This window comes from Urocitellus parryii, chromosome 7 (assembly GCF_045843805.1).
Source record: "Urocitellus parryii isolate mUroPar1 chromosome 7, mUroPar1.hap1, whole genome shotgun sequence".
Taxonomy (NCBI): Eukaryota; Metazoa; Chordata; class Mammalia; order Rodentia; family Sciuridae; genus Urocitellus; species Urocitellus parryii.
In genome coordinates, this window is record NC_135537.1 from 75,228,726 (window position 1) to 75,254,886 (window position 26,161).

Sequence of the window (26,161 nt, forward strand, 5' to 3'; positions counted from 1 at the left end):
TGCTGATTTCTTCCCAGCCAGTGGCCAAGTAAAACAGGGCAACACGAAAATTGGAAATTTATCTACATTGAAGTCTTTTGTAGAGAGTCTTTTGCTGACAGTCTTAAAATCAGCCATGGTGAAGATTTCTGGAGAAGCCCAGTTAAGACTTTTCTGTGGAGAAAGGGGGTGCCACTACAGTAATACATGCTAATTTTAACACACGGAATTATACAGAGTGTTTAAAGTAAAAAGTGAAAAATCCCTGGCCAGCTACAGTGGCACATGCCTGTAACCCAGTGATTTTGTAGGCTGAGGCAGGAGTTTCATAAGTTCCAGATGAGCCTCAGCAACTTAGTGAGGCCCTAAGCAACTTACCAAGACCCTATCTCAAAATAAAAAATAAAAATGGCTGGGGATATAGTTTTGTGAGTAAGTGCCCCTGAGTTTGATCACCAAAAAAAAAAAAAAAAAAAAAAAGTGAAAATCCACATCTCACCTCCCACTCCCTAGAGTTACCCATTTTGATAAACACTTTCATGTGTCATTATACATTTTTATAGTGGTATGTACCCATAAATACACTATGTAAACATTCAGTTAAACAACAAAATTATATTATTCTGTACATATTAGTTGAGCATGCTTTTCTCATTTAACATAGCATAAATGGCTGTCAGAACTCAACTTTTATCTAAATATTTTTAATAGCTACATAATACTTCAGTGTATGATTGTATTGTATTATTGTATTATTTTTTCTACTCAATTTTGTGTTCCACCCTCTCCAAATTCATATGTTGAAATCCTAAGCCCCAGTATGAGTGTATTTGGAAATATGACCTTCATAGAGATATGTAGAGTTGAAAGAAGTCATGAGTACAGCCCTGATCCAATAGGATTACTGCTTTTATATGAAGAGACAAGAGAGAGCTTGTTTTCTCTCTTTGCCATGTAGGACACAGAGAGAAGGTGGCTACCTACAAACCAGGAAGTTGGCTCTTACCACGAACTAAGTGGCCAACACCTTAATCTTGAACTTTTAGCCTCCAGATCTGTGAGAAATAAATTTATTGGTGAAGTCATCTGGCCTATGGTATTTGGTTATGACAGCTGGGGCTTACTAATACATACTGTTTTCTGTTATTGCTTTGCTATTATAAGAAACATTGCACTGAAAACCCTTGTCCATTCATCTTTGTGCACTCTTGCTAACAGTTTTGTAGGACAGACTTCTGGAGGTTTGTTGGATTGTGTGCACACTTAACTTTAGGGTAGATACTCATACTACTTCTTTCTGGCAGTACAGAGTTCTGTATTCAGATGTTCCAGAAGGATGCCATTCTGTAATTGTAAGGCCATGTCTCCAGTACAGCCTAGAATCTGTCTTCATATATTGAATGACACATTAGTGAGCAGAGAGCCATTCTCCTGTTTTTCTCCATAGGATCACTAATATATATATATAATCTCTGTTTGTCTTCATACTTGTACTTTGGCAACTACTGATATTTTTGGCCAGAAAACATTCTCTGCTATTGATCTCTACCATTGGTCATCCTTGGTCTCTGGACACTGACCACCAGCAGCATTCACTCCTTAGTTATTATAATAACCCTGAAAGTCCTACAGTTTCAAAGTTTCAAAGACCCTTTTCCACTCCCAGAAACTTAGAAATATGTATTGAGCTTAAAATATTAGAGTTAAAAGCCAGATGCAGTGGTGTATGCCTGCAATTCCAGCTAGTAGGGACGCTTAGGCAGGAGGATAATTAATTCAAGGACAGCATGGGCAATTTAGCAAGACTCTGTAGCAAAACGAAAACAAAAACAAAAAAAGGACTGGGGATGTAGCTCTGAGATTGAGCACTTGCCTACCATGTGTGAGGTCCTGGGTTCAATCCCAATACCACCACCACCACCATCAAAAAAAAAAAAAAAAAAAAAATTGGGCTGGGGATGTGGCTCAAGCGGTAGCGTGCTCGCCTGGCATGCATGCGGCCCGGGTTCGATCCTCATTTTCACATACAAACAAAGATGTTGTGTCCGCAGAAAACTAAAAAATAAATATTAAAAAATTCTCTCTCTCTCTCAAAAAAAAAATTACAGCGTGTAACCTATAGGTTTGTGTCTGCAACCTTTTAGATTCTAATTCTAGTAATTTCTTTTCTTTTTAAAAAATATTATCTTTTTTAGTTATAGGTGGACACAATATCCTTATTTTATTTTTATGTGGTGCTGAGGATCAAACCCAGTACCTCACCAATGCAAGGCAAATGCTCTTCCTCTGAGCCACAATCCCAGCTCATAATTCTAGTAATTTCTTGGTAAGCAAATCATTCATTAATTTAGGCTACAGTTTTGCCTCTAAATAGGCTCAATTGGGTTAGGGGTGTATCTCAGTTGAAGAACATATGCTTAGGATGCTTGAGGCTCTGGGTTCAATCCTCAGCACTGATGTAATGATCAGTCTTCTAAAAAAGAATAATTCCAAATAAACAGAACAAAGTAAGGGAAATCTATGTATCCACAACTCAGTTTTCTTTTTTTTCCTCACATTTTTTTTACTGGTGCATTATAGTTGTACATGCTGATGGGATTTGTTGTTACATATTCATACATGTACACAATATAATTTGGACAATTCTCTTTTTTTGTGTGTGGTACTGGGGGTTGAATTCAAGAGTGTTCTACTTCTAAGCTACATCCTTTTTATTTTATTTTGGGGCAGGGTCTTGCTAAATTGCCAAGACTGGCCAAGTACCTGGGATTACAGGTGTGTGCCACTGCACTCTGCATCATGTTTTAGGAAAGTTAACATTTTTCCCATTAGCTACAATTCTTTTAAAAATGGTACTTAAAAAAAATCACATAAATCAGAAGGCAGCAAATGGAATTGAAGTGTTTAAAAGTCCTCATTACTATTCAGTAATGTCAAGTTTCTATGACATTAACATTTTCCTTTTGAAAATGTTTTTAAGTAGACACAATATCTTTATTTTACATTTATGTGGTTCTGAGGATCGAACTCAGTGCCTCAAACATGCTAGGCAAGCACTCTACCACTGAGCCTTGAAAATGTTTTTGCTGTAATCAAATACAATGACCGCTTAAAATATATGGACCCTGTGTGGTCTGGATAAAGCTACCAAATTTTCTTCTTTATGCTTCATGAACAATACTAAATATTAAGTAAAGTACAAGTGTGTATACCCACACACATTAAGTGCTTATATATGTATATATAAATTTTACTTTAGAAAAACAACATATAGGGTCATTTTCTATTTTTACACAACCCTCTACATTAGTGGGTAATCATTCCTCCTAATTTGTGATAGTCAAAACAATGGTCCCCTAAAAATGTCTATGTAATGAACCAGTGAAAATATTAAGTGGCACAAGGGATCTAAGGTTGTAAATGTGATAAGGTTAAAGACCTAGAGATGGGGAGAGTGGATTTAGATCTCAGCCCTGCCAAAAGCTTGTTAGACTGGTGAGACTCATTTTGGACTTCTGACCTACCCACTGTAAGATAATAAATTTATGTTGGTTTAAGATAGTAAATTTGAGGTAATTTGTTGAAGCAATAGAAAATTAATACCATTTTGCACACTGTGTTTTTATCATGTACCATATTAGTTTTGTTTTAAAACTTGACCTCAATATTTTTTAAAAGAAATATTTTTTAGATGTTGATGAACCTTTACTTTATTCATTTATTTATATGTGGTGTTGAGAATCGAACCCAGTGCCTCACATATGCTAGGCAAGCACTCTGCCACTGAGCCAAAACTCCAGCTCTGACCTCAATATTTTTAATAGAAACGTACTGGTTATATTTATAATTCATTTCCAGTGCTTTTAGCCAAAACATGCTGTTAAATAAATATGACCAGCGGTGCAGTTTAGTATCACTTCATCTTAAGACAAAGAGGGGTAGCTGCGGCCATACAAAAGGAAAACCTGGGCTCAAGAGAGAGCTGTCAAATAAAATATGGGAAGCTAAACTAAATTTGAATTTTAAATAAAAAATAAATAACTTTTTATTATAATTGCAATTACTATAGGAAACATATATTATTTGCCAAATCTGCAACCCTAGGTGAAGATAACTTTTGTGCTCCACTTTTCAGTTTCATATTTAAAATCGGAATAAGAATGCCTGCTTCATTGAGTTCTTAAACCCCAAAGAAAATCAAACTATTTAAAAGGTATTATTAGATCATTCTTTGCAAAAAAAGTTAAATTTTGGCCTTGCTCGCTATTTCCAGACCGGGGTTCTGAGCTGTCCCCGGTGGGCCGCTGGTTTAGGAGCGCGAGTTCGGATCAGGTTCGCACGGTCTCTGTGGCTCCGGAGCAGACGCCGTGGTCCCAAGGTGTGAGACCCTCTTTAGCGCAACGCCCCCCCCTCCGGTTGTTTTGGGCTCTCTCGGCTTCCGCCTTCCGCGGCGGTCACGTGCCTCTGTTCACGTGACCAGCGCTCCTGTCATTCCGCAGCAGCTTGGGCTTCCTTCTGCCTGTGGGTCCTCAACGTCTCCTTGGTGCCGGAACCGCTGCACTTTCCTGCTCCCGAGTCGCCGCCGCCGTTCAAGCCCCCTGGGACCGACAGGAGACGCCAACTTGGCTCTGACTCGGCGCCCCAGACTGGCTGCGGCCTCAACGCCCCGGCCGCCGCACCCTCCCCTTCTCCTGTGGGTGCGTTGTGGGGTCCCCAGGATTCAAGAGGTAAGGCACCTGCCCCGGTGAGACTACCACTGCGGTTTCCCCAGCTTCCCTGCTGCACGCTGGTCCCTTACCGCTCGGTCCCACCTGTCCTCCCGCCAGGGGTGGCCAGATGGCTTTCCTTCCAGGCCTCGATCAGGTTTGCGAAACCGCAGAGCCTTCCCCTAAGGGGGAAGGGAGGAAGAGTGGGCCAGGGGAATGAAGGGGAATGGATAAAAAAGATCTTTTCTCCAGGATTGGGCCATGCCCCCAGCCTGCCGGAGGTGCCAGTGGTTCACGGACCAAGATAACAGTCTTGAGGCACCCGAGCCACCCCAGGAAAGGCCTCTGGGGCCGAGCCTGATAGTTCCAGAGCTCCAGCCTAGCCTGGGCTGAGCCTGTTTTTACCGGGTCCGAGGCAGCCCCAACTGCACTGGCTTGTTTAGGCAGCAAATCCTCAATACAGAGGTTAAATTTCAAACTGACTAAGGTCGTTGGGAACTCGGAATAAAATTTTGGGTGTGACTTTAGCATCTTTGTGACCATGACCAAGAACTTATATTTTGCTAATAGGAACCTACGTTTTGTTTTGTGATAAAGTCAGGCATAAGCTGTTATCTGTTAAGTTTTAGGGATGAGAAGTATGTAAATGTTTATTATTGTAGGTTCTTTTATGAAACCGGCTCAGGCTCTCATTGTTGGTTGTATATAAATCGCAATAGTTTTTGATTGAAAAATTTCTCCCAAAATTGATTTTGGAAATATTATGAATTTTGGTTGCTAAAGAAAAGCACTGTCTTCTGAGAAATTACTTTCCCACTTTGTACATTTTAGTTTGAATGAATTTTAGGAAGATCTTATAATTTTTAATGTGTTACTTTAAAATGATGCTTAGTAAACATTAATATGTGATTTATATTTTTTCTCTATCAAAAGAGGAAATTTGAACCCAATTGTATAAATTTAAAATAGTTTCCTTAGCATACACAAGGCCTTGGGTTCAATCCTCAGCCAGCACCGTGTGTGTGTGTGTGTGTGTGTGTGTGTGTGTGTGTGTGTATGTATTTTTTCCCCTAATTTGTATGCCTGTTCTTTTTAGTCATGATTTCTGATGTCAGTATTTAAATGGTCACTTTAAAAATTTCACTGTGATATTAGGACTAATAAATAAATAACCTTTCCTGGAAAAGAAAAAACCTGTAGAGAACTCTTTTTTTTTGGGACAGTGGACAAGATATGAAATATAACATTAGTGTTTTCAAATTGAGAATATTTAATATTTGAGTTGAATGCCTGGGGACATTAAAGTGATGGTGATGATGATAGTAGTGGTTATAAATGAAAAATTAATATCTGGTATTGTTTTTTACCTTGCATCTAAATTGAAGGTCTGTTAAAAAGCATTCAAGATCGTAAAATTTAGATGACCAAAATGGATATTCGAGGTGCTGTGGATGCTGCTGTCCCAACCAACATTATTGCAGCCAAGGCTGCAGAAGTTCGAGCGAATAAAGTAAACTGGCAGTCCTATCTTCAGTAAGTACTGTGAATCATGGGTAATCATGTGCTTTTGCATCAGACTTTTTCATGGTCACGCTTCTATGAGAGAAGCGCTGGAAAAATACTAGTAAATGTGGAAGAAACATTTCCTCAGAATAACTAGTTGTTTCAGGGAGACAGCATAGTATGGTGGAAACAGCTTGAGACTCTAGTGAGAAATAGAAATGTTACTAGTGCTTTTGGTTTTATGTGTCTGGGAAGAATTTGAATGAGTGAGAAACATGGGAGGAATGTTCATGGGCTGTGGAGGGAGGAAGGGGATGAGGGCCTAAACATGCCATGTGAGCCCAGTATACCTTGGTGATCAGAGTCGGGGCAGATGGTTGCCAGATAGTTCTTACTAAGAAGAAGCATGAATTTCTGAGTTTCAAGAGCTGGGGGTGAATTTTGGTTCTCTGTTGGTTTGGTGTTTGGCAAATCACTTAACTACTCTTGGGTTTGATATAGTAAACATGAAATGGAATCAATATCCCTCAGGCTTGTTGCCATATTTATAACGGAGTGAATAATTAAGGAAATTCATTTCCAATTTGCTTATACATTTTAAAAATTAATTGAAGCATCTGTAGCTTTATAATTAGCAATTTGTTTTGTTGTAGTATATAGTGTTCAAAAGTGATTATTTTATGTCTGTTAACTTAGTCACTCATCAAACATATATTGACCACATTTTGATACATTTTGAAGGCTTTGTAGCTGCAAAAAGGATATAGAATACTGTCTCTAAAGGAACTTACACTACATATGCAAGTCATTTTAATTTAGTGTGTTGACTATGATAATAGAAAAATGCCCAGGATCTATTTGGTACATAGAAAAAGGGCAGCTAGTCATATCCTCAGGAATTTTTCCTGAAGGGCATGGTCTCTGAACTGAGTTTTTAAGAATGAATGGTATTTAGCCATGTGGTAAAAAGGGCAACCTTTTAAGTAGACCACACATCATGAGCAAAGGCAAGGAAGCAAAAAATGGCACACTGGCTGACAGTCATTCATGTTTTGGAAGCAGGCAGTGGGGAGAGCTGAGGCTGAGAGGCAGCCAGGTCCTGTTTTGAAGGACCTGAGTACATGGGTAACCTTGGAAGAGGTTTGGACTTAATCCTGTCAGTGCTTTTCAGGGTGATTTTAAGCTGTGGATCCCATGGTTGGCTTTGGGGTCTAATAAGGAATCTCAGCGTGTAAAACAGGTGAAAATTGTAGCTAAGTGGAGTTGGGAGCGTATTCCTCAGAGTGAATGGTCTTTAAGACCATTCACTATCCTCATTAGGATTCTAAGGAGCACAGTTTTAAAAATCATTGCTATAGCTATTGAAGTTCTTAGCTAGGAGTTAAATGATGAGATTTGTCCCTTGGTTGGATGGCTTTACCAATGGTGTAAAGGTGGATTTGTGGGTAACAAACCTAAGGCTGGGAGAAGCAATAGCAGTAGTTAAGGTTGTTAGGACGGGTGGAATTGTATAGATTTAAGAAAATCTTGGTGATTGATTTGATGTGTGGGGTGAAAGTGGTCTAGGACGACTTCTAAATTCTCACTTTAAGGAGGTAGATTATTGTGGGACTACTGACTGAAGGACAGGAGGAGGAAGAGGGATTTAAAGATGTTCTTTGGTCACTGGTAATTGTAGTTTTTAAAATTACTTGTGAAATTAGGATTCTGAGCTGTTTTATAATACTTTTGTCCACAGTTCATTTATACTAGAGGGAAAAGAATTTTCATGTTTATAAAGGCTGAATCTGTTTATAACCTAAATAGAATAATATTGTTGAACATAAAGTACTAGCAGGCTGATAGCACTCTCTCTAGTATTGGTATTTGGAATGTTTTTAGTGACATAGAGATTTTAACTTGTTTTCTCTTTTGTTTTTCCTATTCCATAGCCTCTGTACTACATACATTGCTTTTTCTGTTTCCTAGTTGTGACCTTTATTCTGTTGTCCATTTCACAAATTTCTTTTATAAAACTCTTCTGTATGTCTGTATGTAAATGTTCACCAGATGTTAACTGTGCCTGCTGCTGAGCCTATTGATGTGAGAACACTAGAGGGTGTGGACTATACTTTCCCCTAAAGACCTTACAGATTGTTGGGGGCTGAATATCACCTCTATAATTAATGAATTTTGTATCACATATGCTTGACATAACAAAACTTGTGGAAGAGTTTTTATGTCAAAGGCCAATATGCTTTTGTCTCTCAAAAATTAACATGTTATGAAAATACAGTATTCAGAAATGTGTTTATATTTGATTAAGCTTTTTCTTAACTAAATAGTATAGAAATGAGTGGGCATGGCATGTTCTACTCAAGCTGGTCCAATAAAACTGTATCTGAGGCTACAAAAATCATAACATACCACACTCCCTCTTTAGTTTAAAGTCCAATGAGGAAACACATCTTTAAACAAATTAAATAATGAATTGTGGTAAGTGTGGAGAAATTTATTGCATGTGTGTATATATACAAAACAAGGAAGGGCTAGGAGACTTGAGGAAGTTTTTATAGAACACATGAAGGTACTCATAGGAGCTGATCAAGCTGAGGAGCTGGGGGTTGCAGTGAAGGAAGCTCCAGGCAGGGAGCTGAGGCTTGGAAGATTTTGCAGTGCTTACAGAGCTTTGGGTAGTTTGTTGTGACTCCCTCCAGACTCCTTCAGACCAGAGTCTTACAGAGACTAGCAAAGCTGCTGATATGTATTTTAAAAGAAGGGTCTGGATGTAAAGATTAGGATGGGGAGCTGGGCTTGGTGGTGCACGCCTGTAATCCCAGTGGCTTGGAGGCTGAGGCAGGAGGATTGAGAGTTAAAACCAGCCTCAGTAACATAGAGAGACCTGTCTTAAAATAAAAAATAAAAAGGGCTGGGGACATGGTTCAGGGGTTAAGCACCCCTATTTTCAATCCCAGGTGTATCTTCTCTCTCTCTCTCTCTCTCTCTCTCACACACACACACACGCACGCACACGCGCGCGCGCGCGCGCGCGCGCGCACACACACGATTAGAATCGGGGTGTTGTGGGCTGTGACATGTTGGAGTCCTTGATGAGTGGAGAAGTTGAGAGGTCAAGCTAGGTTTGCAACAGAAAGATAGATTGAGTGGTGGTGATGGCTGAATCCGTGAAAATTGAGAAGGAAGATGGGGCTCTATTGATTTGAATCTCCTTGAAGGACATAGTTTGATTGAGCCATGGGGATAAATCTTGAAAAACAAAAAGCCAGGGATGAGGGGATGCCTCAGGAGCAGGGAGGAACTATGTAGATGAGATCAGAATGGAAAGGGGATTTTTCAGAGAGGAGAAGGATGACCTATTCTGAATATAGAGGGAAAAATGTGCTGAAGGAAATGAGTGGAGAAATTCAATGTGAAGTGGTTTTGGTTGTGATAAATAAGATAGTCAAGTAAATTGTTTGGCATGTGGACAAGACTTTGGCTGATGCTAAAAGGTGACTGGTTAGTGAGTGCATACTGTGGGCCAGGTGCTGTATTAACCATCTTATGTGAATTACTTAATTTAACCCTCAGTACAGCCCCTTGAAAGAAATGTGGCTGTTTTCCCCATTTTGTAGATAAATTAAATCACTTTCCACAGATGTCATATCATTACTAAATAAGTGATAGAGCTAAATTTTGATATCTATTTGATGTCAGGGCCTGTATGTCAATTCTTGTGTTTTAGTACTGTCAAAAGACAAAATTAAAACAAATTTAAAGATCTTAATTGGTGTTTCTTGTGATTGTAGAGTCAGGTAACACTTCACTCCATAAAACAGAATAAGTGTTCTGATGGTCTGAACAGAAGAGGTTGGTTTTGTTAGACAAAGGCTGAAGAAAGAAGAAATATACGACAAAATATGAAATCGTCATATTAAGGTTACATTCTTTGTAAGGTGGGAACAGAGAACCAGAACAATAGAAAAATATCTAATTGGTTAATAATCAGGTAACTTTTTTGGTAAGGATTAAACAGGGTGAACTTCATTATCATACCTAGTAAAACTGGCCCATTTAGGGAATTTGGTGGTTATCTTTCCTGATTTCTTAAGGTCAAGTAAGAGCTTAGTTTTAGTTTGGTGATGTGGGTCTTTAGTATGAGTGACTCTATTTTGATTTTTAGTCAGTTTGTTGGGGCTTGGTACAGGAGCCTAGACCAAAACAATGTCCTGCTATAATGTTATTGAACAATATAAAGGAGAGAGGAAAAAAGCTGGAATTCCTCAATCATTTACTTACAGTGGCTGTTCAACTCTTATTGAACAAAACAATTTATTCTCATTTTCTAGGGGGCAGATGATTTCTGCTGAAGATTGTGAGTTTATTCAAAGATTTGAAATGAAAAGAAGTCCTGAAGAGAAGCAAGAAATGCTTCAAACGGAAGGCAGCCAGGTGATCTATATATACATTTTGCTATGACTTTTCCATGCCATTAAAAAAATTTTAGAAAGAGGTGGAGTTATAGTTCAGTGGTAGAATGCATGCAGGCCCTGGATTCAATCCTTAGTACCTACCCCTCCAAAAAAAATCCTGTAAAAAAATCTGAATGACTGTGATATTGCATTGTAGTTTTATGTGCCATAATTTTTTTTTTGGTGTTGCTGGGGATCTAAGTCAGAGTTTTGTGCTTACCAAGTATGTATTTTACCACTGAGTTACACCCCTAGTCCTGCACCATAATTTAATTAAAAATTCTTTTATTGGAAAACATTTAAGATATTTCTAGTTTTCTTGTTAATTATAGAAAAGTTATATTGAGCATGTTTATGCCTTCATCCTTTTCTGTTCTTGTGTACCTTCATAGAATATATTTCTTTGAAGCTACTATTTCAAAGTATATAAAGTTTTAAAATAAGCTTAACATTTTAAAGTTTTTTTTTGCTTTACATTCTCACTAGTGAAGTTTGAATAATATAATTAAAAACATAATTAAATAACATAATAACATAATTAAAAACAATCTAATTTGAGGATTAAAAGTGATATTACTTCAACTACATGGGATTACATTTTTTTCTCTTTGTTAAGTTTTTATTTTGAACTTTTGGGGGTTCTTTTTATTGTAATCTGTAAGATTTTGATTCTTTTTTATTTTATACCTTTTTGGGGTATTGGGGATTGAACTCAGGGCCCGCACATGCAAGCATGACTAGCTCCTTATATAATCTTTTAACATAGAAGGTATATTAACATTTGCCATTTATAACAAGTGTTTTTTAACCTATTGTTTATCTTTGGAGTTTTTCATATATAATAATTTAAAATGTATATAGTTTGACATTTTGCCTTTTTTTTTTAATATGGTGTTGGGGTTGGAATTCAGGGCTTTGCACATACTGGGAAAGCACTCTATACCCTTACACCTTTTATAAAAAGGCATATCTTGCTAAATTGCCTAGGCTGGCCTTGATCTTGTGATCTGGCTCAGTAGCAGGGATTATAGTTACATGCTACCACACCACAGTTTTACTTTCTTTTTTTTTTGATACTGGGGATTGAACTCAGGGGCACTTAACCACTGAGCCCCAGCCCCAGCCCTTTTTTATATTTTATTTAGAGACAGGGTCTCACTGAGTTGCTTAGTGCCTTGCTAAGTTCCTGAGCCCGGCTTTGAACTTGCGATTTTCCTGCCTCAGCCTCCTGAGCCACTGGGATTACAGGCTTGTGCTACCATGTCCAGCAGTTTTACCTTCTTTTGTTATACATGTTTGCTGTAGAAAAATAATGAAATATAATAATACAGTAAGAATAAAATAAGCATTATTATTCTACCTGATATTCCTGTTCAAGGTGGACCTGTGTTAACACTTCAGAATATCTCTAACCATTTTTTATGCATATATAACTTACTGATACAAATCTGAGGTTTAAGAAAATGGTGTGATACATGTACATGGTTTTGTTCTTTTCATTTAACTGTATATCTCCTCCCCTATACCTGTAGCAGTTATCCTGTGTCTTTTAAAAATAATTGTGTAGTTTTCCATTTAATGAATGAACCATATTCTATACCAGTACCCTACATAATTTAGTTACTTCCATTTTTTCTCTTTATAAGAAGTCTTGAGGTAAACATTCTTACTTCCTCATAATGAATTCTAGAAATGTGATTGCTGATCAAACAATTTGGATATTTATGTGAGTTTTATGTACATTATAAAGATGTCCTCTTGATAGGTTATACTAATTTGAAATGCCTGCCAGCAGTGTATAAACGTGCTCAAGGTGTTTCAGCACCTGTTTTGGGTCTAATCATTCATTCTTATATTTTAGGCATTTTGATTTTTGTCTGAAAATAGTATCTTATTATAATAATGTCACGCATTTATAATTTTTTTAGTCTTTTATTTCTTCATAATAACTGCTTCTAGGGCTGGGGTTGTGACTCAGAGGTAGAGTGCTCGCCTAGCACATGTAAGGCCCTGGGTTCAATTCTCAGCACCACACAAAAATAAATAAAATAAAGCTATTGTGTCCGACACAACTAAAAAATATTTTTTAAAAATAATAACTACTTCTCTATATTCTTTACTTACTTTTCTGTAGGAATGTTTATACCTATCTTACTGATTTGTCAATTCCTTCATGCATTAAACATACCAGCTGTATGCCATATTTTCAAAGCTCATTTCTTGAATTTTAAACTTGGTTGATGGGTCCCTTTGCCATATTGAGGCTTCAATTATGCAAGCAAATCTATTCCCTCCTTTCCTTTGTGATGTCTTCTGTTGTCATCCTACTGTCCCTATCATGCACTAAGACTGGGAAAATGATGTTAATAAGATAAGACTTTTTAGTTAAGTAAACTGGTTCTTTCTTAATTGGTGTCTCTGGTGTGATCCTTTTTCTGGATTGTTACCAGAAAATAAACGTCTGATTTTATTAAAAAAAAAAGGCAATATATTGAAAAACAAAAGTAATGACAGAAGTGTCACAGGCAATTTCTATTTTTTTTATTTAAAGAGGTGAAAGTGTTTCCATTTTAATGTATTGACTAAAAATTGCTGGTTGTTTTGAATGTAATATTAACTTTCTAAAGGATTTAAAGATAATTATAGGCACATCTTGTAATCTTTACAATTCCCTTGTTCAGTATGGTAAAAGGACTGTCTTTCCAAGGTAGATATGACTCTTAGATACAGGATAAATTCTGGAATGAATATTATTTTGATAAGTTTACAGCATAGGATTTATTGCATGCTGTTTGTTTCACTGGGGATTTATTGAATGCATGAATACAGAGTGAAACATTTCAATTTGTACGTCTTTGGGGATACAGAAAGTTTTGAAGTATAAAGACAAACCTATTTCTGAATGTGTTGCATTCATAAAGTCATAACTCTAGGGATGATTTAAAGGACTTTATGAAATAACTTGGTGCCCTATTTGATTTATACATTGAGTTTAGATCCTAGACCCCAAATAAGATACAGTCCTACTGCTGATCAGATTTTCTGATATAGGACCGTGGGTGGTTGAAGGAGTCTGTGAACTAGTTGATGTGATTCTCACAGTGATCTTGGGAAAATTGGTAGATAATCTGTTGTTGGCTTCAATTTTTATTGAATTCTGGAGAGATTGTTATGTAGTTAATATGTTGTAGAATGGAGACGGATCAAGGGCTTCTAATAACAATCTGAAGTACTCTTTTTCTAGTTTTCTACTTCTCAGCACAAAAAGTAAAGATTGAAAAGAATGAAATACTCAAATCTATGTACCATTTTTAATTGTCTATATAACTGTGCTTTCTTGAATCAAGAATTGACTGTGGCTCTAGGTATGTCTACTTAATAATAGTAAACATTTTGAGGTTTGCCAGTAGAAATGATAAAGAAATCTGCTAGGCACAGTGGTGCATACTTGTAATCCTAGCTATTTGGGAGGCAGAGGCAAGAGGATTACAAGTTTGAGGACAGCCTGGGCATCTTAGACTCTCTCAAAATAAAATAAAAAGGATTGGGGATGTAGCTCAGTGGAAGAGTATTTGTATAGCATGTATGAGGTCTAGGGTTCAGTTCCTAGTACCACAAAAACAAAATAACAACACATAACTGATGCAAGTCATAGTAAGGTCCTCCCATACTTCAATAATATTTATAAAAGGTATACATTTTCTATAATTCTGTTAGCTAATAGTATTTGTATTCTATTTTTGAAAGAGAAATGTTTTACTGAAGTAAACATTTTAATTGTAAAATGGTATTTGCAAGTGAAAACAATAATTAACATTAATTTCATTTTTCCATAGTGTGCTAAAACTTTCATAAATCTGATGACTCATATCTCCAAAGAACAGACAGTGCAGTACATACTAACTATGGTTGATGATATGTTGCAGGTAGGTATATTCATTTCTTAATACCTTTGGTGACTTCATCTTTTTGTTTACAGAAATAACATTTCTGTAAAGTTTCACTTAACACATTGGTAGTGCTAAAGATGGAAGTATTCATACGTAAGCTATTTTTTGTTTTTCAGAATATCAAGTAACCCATATATAGCTTTTGTTGAGCTACCTCAGAGTTTTGCATTGAATACCAACAAAATTTGATGAATCATATGAGGCTTTGTGGATACTTTGTGTACTAAAACTGACATGGCTTTCCTTTTTTTTTTCTGATAAAGGGCATGTAATTTTTATTTAAGTTTGTTGCCATTTTTACTGAGTTGCTTTAAATTTTCAAATAAGGGAGTAATGATATCTTTATGGAAATTTTGTATGCAAGAACAAGGGATGTCATTCAATTTATTTAAATACATGTTTGTTTAGGAGTGTTGTAGTGTTTTTCACATAGAGGATTTTGTACATTTCTTACCTTAAGCCTAAGTATTTTGTCTCCCTTATTGCTGTTATAAACATCATTTCTATTCTGTTCTATTATTGAACTGATTTGTTTATGCAGACAAAGCAATAGCTTTGTAAATCAATATTATAGTCTCTGTATATCAATATTATATTTGAGTTCTTAAGTCAATTGTTTTGTTTTCTATGTCTGCATAGCAACAGCAATTGCCCAGTGCACCAGACTAGAAGGACTTTATCTTATTTTCTTTAAGGTTTGTAGCCTGGTTCCTCTACCAATGAAGTATAATGGCTTACCTGAATTTTGAATCCTTTGTCAAAGTCATTATCATAACTATTTTAAACTAATGAGTAATTGCTTAAGAATATAGTAGTCTTTTCCTCAAGTAGGTTGCTGTTAGCACAGATGGATATTAAACCATGGTATTTAAAAATAATTAAAAAATGATGTTATTATTTATGGTTATTTTAGAAAATATTGCTGCTTATCAACTGTATTCACTTAATGAACCAGAAAGTGGATTTTAGCCAGTGATATGCAGAAAAGCTTGGGAGATATTTGCGTAATTTGAACCAACTCCTGTATCTGCCTGCCTGAGTGATATGCTGGTTTTACTGTGTTTATTATCCTGAGTTTTCTATCAAGATGTGCTAGAAGTAACTTTGAACATTTGAGATTTATGTAGTTCTGTTTCCCTTACCTGTTTGTTAATAGTTGATGAATTTCCTGCTTATCCTTCATGTAGGCTTTTATGACCCCTCCTAATTTCCTTTGTATGGTGGCCATGATGTTGACACTTTGGTGTCCAAAGATGTGTCAAGACATGTTGGGAGCAGCAGGTCAGAGGGTATAGGCTGAGAAGAAATGTAATGTATAGTTCCACCTTGTGATTTAAAATAATCATAATCATTAAAGGTGATTTTATTTGTAAAGTATCTGTCCCTACCACCATCTCTACCCACTGCCCCATAATAATGAGAGAGATACTCATATACCTAGAGGGGGGGAAAGAACATATACCTAAAGGGATATAAAATAAAAGGTTGAGAACTAGTCACAATTTTTGCATTCATCAGTGAAATTCATTTGGATTAGTGGTACAATTTTTTTTTGTTTTAGGAAAATCACCAGCGTGTCAGCATTTTCTTTGAGTATGCGAAACGTAGCAAGAGTACTGCCTGGCCGTACTTTCTGCCAATGTTGAATCGTCAGGATCCCTTTACTGTTCATATGGTAAATTCTGAATTGATCATATTGTTTTTAAAATAATAGTATATATGTGTTATAACAAAGGAATTTACTTATTTTCACTTTTTTAAAAGTATTGACGTAAAATCATGGTTACATTCTGATTTAGATAAGAAACATTTATTACCTGGTAACTTGCCAGTTCTTAGAAGAGTAACTACTGTGACATTAGCTTTTCTTAATAGTGTGCTTAGTAAAAAGCGGACATTAGTGAATTGGAAGGAGATAGAGTTGCTCTGACACAAAGTTTTGTAGATTACTGGGTAATAATGAGTTCACTAGTATCAGTCTGTGGTGACTTTACATGTGCAAACAGCTCAAATTTTCTATAGTAGGATTAACTACAGTATACCATGTAGAACTTGAATTTTTCTTTGAAGCAGCTACTGTGTTTAATTTTATTTTAATTAAGTAATTGCCTGCTTTTTAATATCTTAAGCACTCTTATTTTAGTCTTAGCTTGAAGGGCTGTTTTTAGAAGATCTAACATTGAAGAATCTTTCTTAGAGAGTAGAGAAGGGATGAGAGGAAGGAGAGAATAAATGCTTGCATAAACAAGGTTTATCTATGTCCAGTGGAGGGCCTGGGGCAGGAGTGGAGTGGGGTGGGGAAGAAGGAAGAGGATCTTGGAGGCTCTTCCTTGTTTCAGTAGGTAGCTTTAAATTATTCAAATCAGAGGCTATTGTCTGAAACATTTTTGTGCATGTATGTTACCTCTCTCTCTCTCTCTTCCTCCATGTATTTCTGTATTTATTTATGTGTTAGTGCATTTATATTTTGTATGTATAATGAAACATTTATAAAATGGGAACTTAAAAAGGAAGACTAATGGTATAAACTTCATTTTAAAGAATAACTTTTTAAAAAACAATAACATGCTTCCTTCTTCTAAATATTGGAGTCCTATTTTCACTGTCTATTTGCCTGACTGAAATATCTTTTTAGTGTTATAATAAAATTGACAAATATATTAAAGAGCAAATGTACAGCCATGATAAGTTATACTACTTGTGGCCAACCTTTTAACTTTCTAGGGTCAGATTGTTGTTGATTTGCCATGTGTTGGTGGAGATTATGCTAGGAATAGAAATGTCAGATCTCTTGTTTCTTTATCTTTTACTTATATACACAAGTAGTGCATATGCTGTTGATACTGGGCACTGAACCAAGAACCCTCAGTTATTCTAGGAAGGTGCTCTACCACTGAGCTACATTCCAACCTTTTACTTTGACAAGGTCTCTCTAAGTTGCTCAGGCTGGCTTCAAACTTGTGATCCTCTTGTCTCAGCCTCCTGAGCAGCTGGAAATGAGATTCTTAAAACATCTCATTTTGGTTCACTTTAGTGGTCATATCTAAAAATACATTTTGAATGTTTGTATTTCAAAATAAATTTAAAAATGTGAATTATAAACTATTTTGCAGGAATCAAGTGCTATAAAAATCATATATCAAAGTGATTAGAAGTTGAGTTTTAAGGCAAATGATGTGATGTTTTCAATCAGGATGGTATTCAAATGTATTCCTTTTTTGTTTTCAGGCAGCAAGAATTATTGCCAAGTTAGCAGCTTGGGGAAAAGAACTGATGGAAGGCAGTGACTTAAATTACTATTTCAATTGGATAAAAACTCAGCTGAGTTCACAGGTAACAGAAATTTCTTTTAGTATCTTTAAAAGGAACATAATATCCATGTTCTCTTAAACTATTTATAGTAAATATGTTGAATTACAAAAAAATTTTATTGAAAGTAATTCCATTTTGAACTTTATAAAGTAAAACTTAATAAGTAAGCCAAATTACTCTTAGATATGGTAGCATGTTTAATTTTTCTTTCTTTGGCTCCAATTCAAACCTTTCTGTCTTTTCTGCCACTTGCATTTTCCCGCTCTTGCTTTTCAGTGGTCAGGGAGTGTCTTCCTTCTAGGTGGCTGCCAAGATTATACAGCTTGGAGAACTGGGAGGACCTGCACAACTCCAAAGAACATGCTCACGTAAGGCCTCTGGTAAAGGAGAAGTAGTGCAGTTGGAGGGAATTCCAGGCTGCTTTCACATCTGCCTCAGGAATTTAAGCCATCAAGATTTGTGCAAGAATTCTTGTTTTTTGGGAGAGCTCTCCAAAAGTTTCTACTGAGGTCTTTCAGATCCTTTTGGTCACAACCAGGTCAAGCCGTCTAACCGGTTGCACCATTAAACAAACTGGTCTGTGTGCCACCACGGGTGTTATGAACCACAGACAACATTTATAGAACGTTAGTTAGCCTGCTTATCCTTGTCTTGGCCAAAAGTCTGTACTGGGCTTCCAGATGTCCTGGGTAACCCTGGAGCTGCCCATTCCAGCTGTGAGATGGCTGTGTCTCACCTTGTTTTCATGATACCACAGTATGATTGTGGGATTGAATAGTAAGGCTCAAAGTGAGACATGAAGCTGCTTGTTGGGCATCTAGGTTGCTTCCAGGCATTTCTAGAGCTGCTTCTTCATGAAGGAAGATGGTTTGCTAGTGAAACAGCTGGAAAAATGACAGATTTTCTGAGGAAATTGGCAAATTTTCTGTATTTATCCAAATAAATCGTTCCTTAGAAATGGGTAAAATAGAACATTTATGATGATTTTTCTAAGTAATTTTTTTTAGGTTTCTAGTGACTAAGTGTTAGGTGATAAGGGGGAGGTTTGGTGGGAATGATGCTTAGAAAAGGAGAGAAATAATGTTGGGTGTCAGGGGGAGTGTTCTGGGGAAGAAAATGTAGTGGGGTAGGTGACATGGAAGAATGAGACTAGGAGAAGTAATATTGGTAATTGTTATATTGTCATCCTTAGGTTACCAAAAAGGATCTATTTGAAATACATTTTTGGAAAGTTGTAATATAGGTCTCAAGTGACCTTATTATTTGCACAGATTTTAATTTGAGGCTTCAGAAAGGAAGACACCATGACACTTTGCTGAGCTTTACTTTTTGCCTTATTGCTTGCCTCTTTTCGTCTAGTTGCCTTTAATGTTTGGATAGAAAGTCTGAGATGAAACTGAATCTTTTTAATCACCAAAATAATTTTAAGTCTTTGTGGGCTTATTGTGTAAAATATTTTTTAAAATTTATTTTTTAGTTTTAGGTGGACACAATATCTTTATTTTTATGTGGTACTGAGGTTTGAACTCAGTGCCTCATGTGTGCCAGGCAAACACTCGACCACTGAGCCACAATCCCAGACCATTGTAAAATATTTTTATGAGAACTACCAATTTGAAGATTTTACTGAGTTGGTGAGGTATTTAACAAACAGTATTTAAAACATGAAAAAAATATGCTTGTGAAAATGAAATTTTAAATTTCTAAATATATATCGTTTGGAATCAGAATGCTTATTAGTTAAATGGGAAAAACTGATCCCTTTTTCTATTATGAAATTATCTCTCCTTTTAAATAAACCTCATTTCTGCTTTAACGTTAGCTTTCTTTTAAGGCTGTATTGTTGCTGAATTCATAACATGAATACTGGCAGGGCAGAGAGTTTGCTTCTATAATCTTGCACTCACTCTTTGGGCAGTTTCACCTTAGACTTTTTCTCATAGAAATATCACTTAAACTGCCTCACAGACGATTATTCTTCCTCAATTAACCAACATCAGAATTAACCGTTACTTGATTGTAACCATGTCCCAACAATTGCGGGAAAGTTTTTCTCTCATCATTTGTGGAAGTAAATATTTCAGTGCCTAGAATGGTTTTCATTAGAATTGAGCTTCTTCATATTTGATAAATGGTCTTCAAGATCTTTTCTGTATCTATCCATTGCTGTCTTTTTATCCCAGTCTTTGGCTTTCGGTGTGGTTTAGCATTTCGGCTTTGTAAGTCATCCTGCGACAGGGTGCCTCTTCAGGGTACCTGCTTAGTCTGGCTTTGTGTCCCATAGTCTGCGCACTGCTTCAGCTTGCTCTAGGCTCACTCTCTCTTGCTGTGAGCAGAAAGTTCTTCAATAGCCTTTTATCAGTATTAAATTGTAGACTTATTCAAAGGAAGTAATGTAGGATTATTTATGATTTTATTTACTACTTTTACCTTGCTCAAATGTCATAGAACAGTCTCTCTTTCTTTCCCTCAAGTGTTTTTTCCTCCCCCCATAAAAAGGACTATAATTTTCTTGATTTTAGAGGAAATAAACTTTCAAAAGCTCAAGTTAGTTACAGGTTTGGATATTTTGTTCTTTGACTTTATACTGGCATTTTTTTTTTTTGGGTAGTTGGTAGTTCAACTACTTGGTAGTTATTGAATAAAAATAAACATTTCCTTTGAGAAATTCATTGTTACTTTTCTTCTTACATTTCAGCCTTTGACTCTCTACCTTACATTTTCTTTGGTCATGTCTATATAATATTTGAGGTGTTGATTGTCATAATTTATTAGCATTCCTATAGATGACCTAATCTTCAGTCTCATGTAGTATCTTCTATTGTCAGGCACCTATTTTGAAAAGCTTTGCCACAGAATATAATGTAGATAGTTCAGTGAGAAGCAGTCTTCATATTGGAAAAAAATTCAGTAAATAAATCTTGAAATGTAAATTTTCATTATATTATGTATTATATTATATATATAATATATATTATATTATAAATTTTCACATATAAAATTTAGCATCAGATTAGCATCAGATTATTCTTCCATTTTTAGTAATCTATCAATTAAGATATTTTCTGGAAGAGTATAATGATACTTAGAATATTTTACATCATCCTCATGCTTTTTTATAAAGTAGAATTAGGGAAAATAATTATTAAATTCACTGAGGTCCCTTTTATAAGCTATTATCAGGTTAAAAATTAAAACAAAACTAAGTAATAAGTAATTTATTTCGTAATAGAAACTTCGTGGTAGCGGTGTTGCTGTTGAAACAGGAACAGTCTCTTCAAGTGATGTAAGTACATTCCTCCTTAATTCACTGGCCTCCTCACACTCTAAAAAGAAATTATTTTGAGTCACAGATATTTAAAGTTTCAAGGGGTTTACTAGTTGCCCAAATGTAAATCTATGAATTTGATGTGTTGTCCACCCCCACTTAGTTCGGTTGTATTGCAGAGTGGTGTTATTTAGCTTTTTATTGCTGTAACCAAAATACCTAATATGAACAACTTAAAGGAGGAAAGATTTATTTTGGCTCATGGGTTCAGAGTTTCAGTCCATGGTCAGCTGGTTCCACAGCTTTGGGCCTGAGATGAGGCAGAACATTATGGGCAATGGTGTTGTGGAGGAAGGCTTCTCAGCTCATGGCAGTAAAAGAAGTAGAGGAGAAGAGGGAGATGGAGGAAAGAAGGGAAGGGGATAGGGAGAGAGGGAGGAAGGATGAGAATACAATCCCCAGTGACCTACTTCCTCTAACCATGCCCCACCTACCTATAGTTTTCACCACCTTCTAGTGGTCCATTTAAATTATTAATCCATCAAATGGGGACCAAGCTTTAAAACATGAGACTTTCAGGGGACATTTCAGATCCAAACCATAACAAAAAAACAATATATTACATGTGATCTGTGGTGTTCAATTTTTCTATGGTCAAGAAACTTGTCTTTCTTTTTTTAAAAAATATTTTTTAGTGTTCACAGACCTTTATTTTATTCATTTATTTATATATGGTGCTGAGAATTGAACCCTGTATCTCACACATGTGAGGCAAGCACTCTACCCCTGAGCCACCATCCCAGCCCCAAGAAACTTGTCCTTTCTGTTCTCTTTTTTCAGTCCATTTAGACCTGAATTCAACAAGCATCTCAATTCAGGTGTAAAACTGGAGTAAATAATCATAAAGTTACTCTCTTCACAGTTGTCTGACAAAGCTAACTAATATTTGTCTAACCAGTGGGTGAATAGTATATTGAACAGTTAACAGGGATTCAGTTCACTGGTGGCCCTAAAATGTGCTGTTGCACTGTGCTGCTTAGGACTTTTTGTGGACTACATGGTGGTCAAACCTGGACCCCCTCACCCTCCCTTTCAATCAATCTCTCCCCACCTTTTTGTAGAGCCAAAAAGTTAATGGTTAAAACTAATCATGGTTCCCCAAGTTCCTTTCTTGGATAAACCATTTGGGAATGGTTTAACTTTGCTGTACTCTGATAGGTCAGGGATTGGAAATAAGTTTACACAGTAAGGATGGGTATGACTGGAATGAGCTGAGAGAAAGATTGGTGGGGGGAAGAGAAATGAAGGTGAGCTTTTAATTAGCTTCATTTGCTGGAAATGTTTAAGCACCTTTAGAGAGTAGATATACTTGAAAACATCATTAGAGAGTAGTGTCTACAAGCTGTAGATAGTAGAACTAAATTAAGCTCTTTATAGGCCAGTTAATATCCATTTTGATTATTAGAGCTTCCATGATGTAAATGGAACATACCATTATGTATGTTCTAAGACTAGACAGCAGAATCCATTGTCAAAGTTAGGAGCCTGGCTTTCCTGGTTGGCATGGGTTGAAGGATTTGACAAATGGTATGTTAGACCAGGAAAGGGAATCTGAAGTGGAATCAGAACACAGTGTAGAACTAGCTGAGCCTTTTTGGGATGAGGGTGGGGAGAGGAAATCTATTTACTGAGCACTTACTCTCTGCCTGCCACTGTTTTACTCACTTTACATTTACATTGCCTGAGTAATCAAACTCTTTCTTTGATGAATGTTGTAATATTAGCCATGTTTTATGATAAGCAGGGAGGCCAAAGCAGAAAAACACCAGTTTGCCCAGGTCATACAGCCAATGAGTAGCAGAAACTCCAGTGAAATGAATTGCTTAGTGAGAGAATTATTCTTGAGGCAACTGGACAGGTTTGAATTTTTAGGCATTTCTCAAATCACATTACCTACTCAGACTTTTAAATAGGTCAATGTGTCTTGAAAGCCCCTTTTAGGTTTTCAGAGAATGGAGAAAAGCAGTTCGGTATTCTGCATTTCATAATATTGCCACTTGATGGCAGTACAAAACAAGAAAAATTTGTACACTGCACTGTAAGAAACATTTTGAACAGTTTTTAAAAATTGTCCACAGAAGCATCATCATGAGTGGATCATTACAGATATTTTAATTTAATATGTAATATTGCAAAGGTGGAATTTCCTCATAATGTGTTATATTCTCTTTACCTAGTTGTGAAAATAATATACAACATCAAATTATATCTACTTACTTTATCTACTTAGTTCTTTACTGGTTTTTGAATGTACATTATAAATCTCTTTTTCTGGAATAGACAAACTTTAGATAGGGCAGAGGGGTTGGAGGGGAGGGAGGGTGCATGGGGTTATAAATGATGGTGGAATGTGATGATTATTATTATCCAAAGTACATAAATGAAGACAGGAATTGGTGTGAATGTATACAATCAGAGTTTTGAAAAATTGTGCTCTATATGTGTGATAAGAATTGTAATCCATTCCACTGTCATATATAGATTAAAAAAAAAAATCTCTTTCTGAGGAACCATCACAACCTGGAAAGTGGATTCTTGGGCTGATGGCCTGACAAGAGAATACTGTGATCTCTTACTGTCTTCGAAAGACTTAGAATCTGGAGTTTTTGTTTCTTTGTTTTCCTTTTTCTTCTGACTACTTAACACTTAATACCTGTGGGTAGGAGAGCAGAATGTCTCCTAGCTTCCACATTTGACCGTTTCCTGTTTTCTGTCTACGTCCATTGCAGATCTAGTCTTGCATCAGTTATTTCTAGAGGACATTGTTTCACTGCTAGTGAAAGACTGGAATTGCCAAATTCTCCTTGCTGGTTACATGTTACATCTCAGTGTTCTGGAACAGTTCCATGCAGTAGAATTTTTTGTGCTGAAGGAAACTTTGTCTATCTGTACCATCCATTATGGTAGCCACTAGCCAGGTAGCACTGGGGTGTGTGGCTGGTTTGAGTGAGGAAGTAAGTTTTCAATTTTATTTAAGATTTTAAAAAAAGCTTTATTGAAATTTATTTCATGTACTATAAAATTCATCCACTTGCAGTTCAGTGGTTTTTAGTATACTTATGCAGTTGTGCAATCATTACTACAGTCTAACTTTGAACATTTTCAGCACCTCAGAAAAATGGAAAGCACCTGTACACACCCACAGTCTTTCTCATTTCTGCTCTCCCCTTTCAGCTCCTGGCAACCACAAATCTACTCCTCTTTTAAACATTTCACAGAAATGAAAATGTGTACTTGGTTTTCTGTAACTGGCTTCTTTAACTTAGCATAATGTTTCAAGATTCATCCATGTTTTAGCATGCCATGATAGCATTTCAGAATGGTGGGAGAACAACTTAGTTTCTTTGGGTTTTTGTTACATTCCTTAAATTCTGTGGCAGTTCTATCCTTGTTAATGAAGGTTGGTTTTACTGCTTTGGCTCATTTTTAATTTAGTGCTGTGATGATGTGATTTTTTTTTCAGTCTTTCAGAAGAGGTAAAGGATATCCGTGATTTAACTCTTTGTTTCCAATCCATCAAAAGTGCTGTCCAAGCAGTAGATATATGTGGGCTGTGTCAGTAATGCATACAATCAGGCCTATTCTTAAATTATAATCTGCTCTAGTTGGGGAGCTGTGGAGTCTGTGGGGTGTAATACTAACATGCAGTTGATTGTAGCAGTTCCCCAGTCTTTTGTTGTTTTGCTTTCTAGTCATCAGTAGTCAATGGTGGTCTGAGAATATTAAGTGGAAAATTCCAGAAATAAAAGACTTGTAAGTTTTAAATAACTTTTGTCATAGTCTGTTGTTACAGTTGTTCTATATTATTATGGTTGTTAATCTTTTACTGTGTCTAATTTATAAATTAAACTTCATCATAAATATGTATGTGTAGGAGAAAACATATATAGGGTTTAGGACTATTTGCAGTTTCAGGTATCTACCAGGGTTCTTGGAATATATTACTGGTAGATAAGGGGGATTGCTGTACTTGTCTTAAGTGTAAATTTCAAGAGCATGTTATTTACTCAAAGCAATTCTTGGTGGTTTTTCTTTGTCTTTTATCATGAAGTTGATACTTTTAAATATTGGTGATCTTTAAAATATATATACAAAATGAATATTAAGAAAAGGAAGAAACATAAGAATTTTTAATTTTAATTAAAAAATTTTTTCAAAATTTGTTCTAATTAGTTATACATGACAGCAGGATGCATTTCAACTCATTGTACACAAATGAAGCACAACTTCTCATTTCTCTGACCATACATGATGCACAATCATTCTTGTAATCATACATGTACGTAGGGTAATAATGTCCGTCTCATTCCATCATTCTTCCTACCCCTAGAGCCCCTCCCTTTCCCTCACTCCCCTCTGCCCAATCCAGAGTTCCTGCATTCTTCCCTAGTGCCCCTCCCCCACATTATGAATCAGCATCCGCATATCAGAGAAAACATTGAGTCTTTGGATTTTTGGAATCAGCTTATTTCACTTACCATGACATTCTCCAACTCCATCCATTTACCTGCAAATGCCATAATTTTGTTCTTCTTTAAGGCTGAATAATATTCCATTGTGTATATATACCACATTTTCTTTATCCATTCATCTGTTTAAGGACACTTAGATTGGTTTCATAGTTTAGCTCTTGTGAGTGGAGCTGCTATAAACATTAAAGTGGCTACATAATTGTAATATGCCTATTTTTAAGTCCTTTGTGTATAAACTCAGGGGTGGGATAGCTGGGCCAAATGGTGTCTCCAATCCAAGTTTTCTGAGGAATCTCTACACTGCTTTCCAGAGTAGTTGTACCAATTTGCTGTCCCACCAGCAATGTTTGAGTGTACCTTTCCTCTCACATCCTCGCTAACAATTATTGTTGCTTATATTCTTTTTAAAAAAATTAATTTAAATTTTTTTTACACAAATGTAGTACAACTTTTCATTTCT

General features: G+C 36.2%; 1 protein-coding gene across 2 annotated transcripts in view; it reads left to right on the forward strand.

Moving 5' to 3' along the window:
- Positions 1–4,456: 4,456 nt before the first annotated feature.
- The window catches only part of Atp6v1h (ATPase H+ transporting V1 subunit H), a 101,808-nt gene continuing 80,103 nt past the window's right edge, over positions 4,457–26,161 (forward strand). The window contains exons 1-7 of one of the 2 annotated variants that reach the window (XM_026394396.2): positions 4,457–4,706; positions 6,071–6,218; positions 10,517–10,619; positions 14,476–14,565; positions 16,151–16,264; positions 17,818–17,922; positions 21,134–21,187. In XM_026394396.2, coding sequence (XP_026250181.1) covers positions 6,106–6,218; positions 10,517–10,619; positions 14,476–14,565; positions 16,151–16,264; positions 17,818–17,922; positions 21,134–21,187 — 579 coding nt within the window. In that variant the 5' untranslated portion in view covers positions 4,457–4,706; positions 6,071–6,105. The remainder of the gene's footprint in view (positions 4,707–6,070; positions 6,219–10,516; positions 10,620–14,475; positions 14,566–16,150; positions 16,265–17,817; positions 17,923–21,133; positions 21,188–26,161) is intronic. The other variant, XM_026394397.2, reaches the window with a different exon arrangement.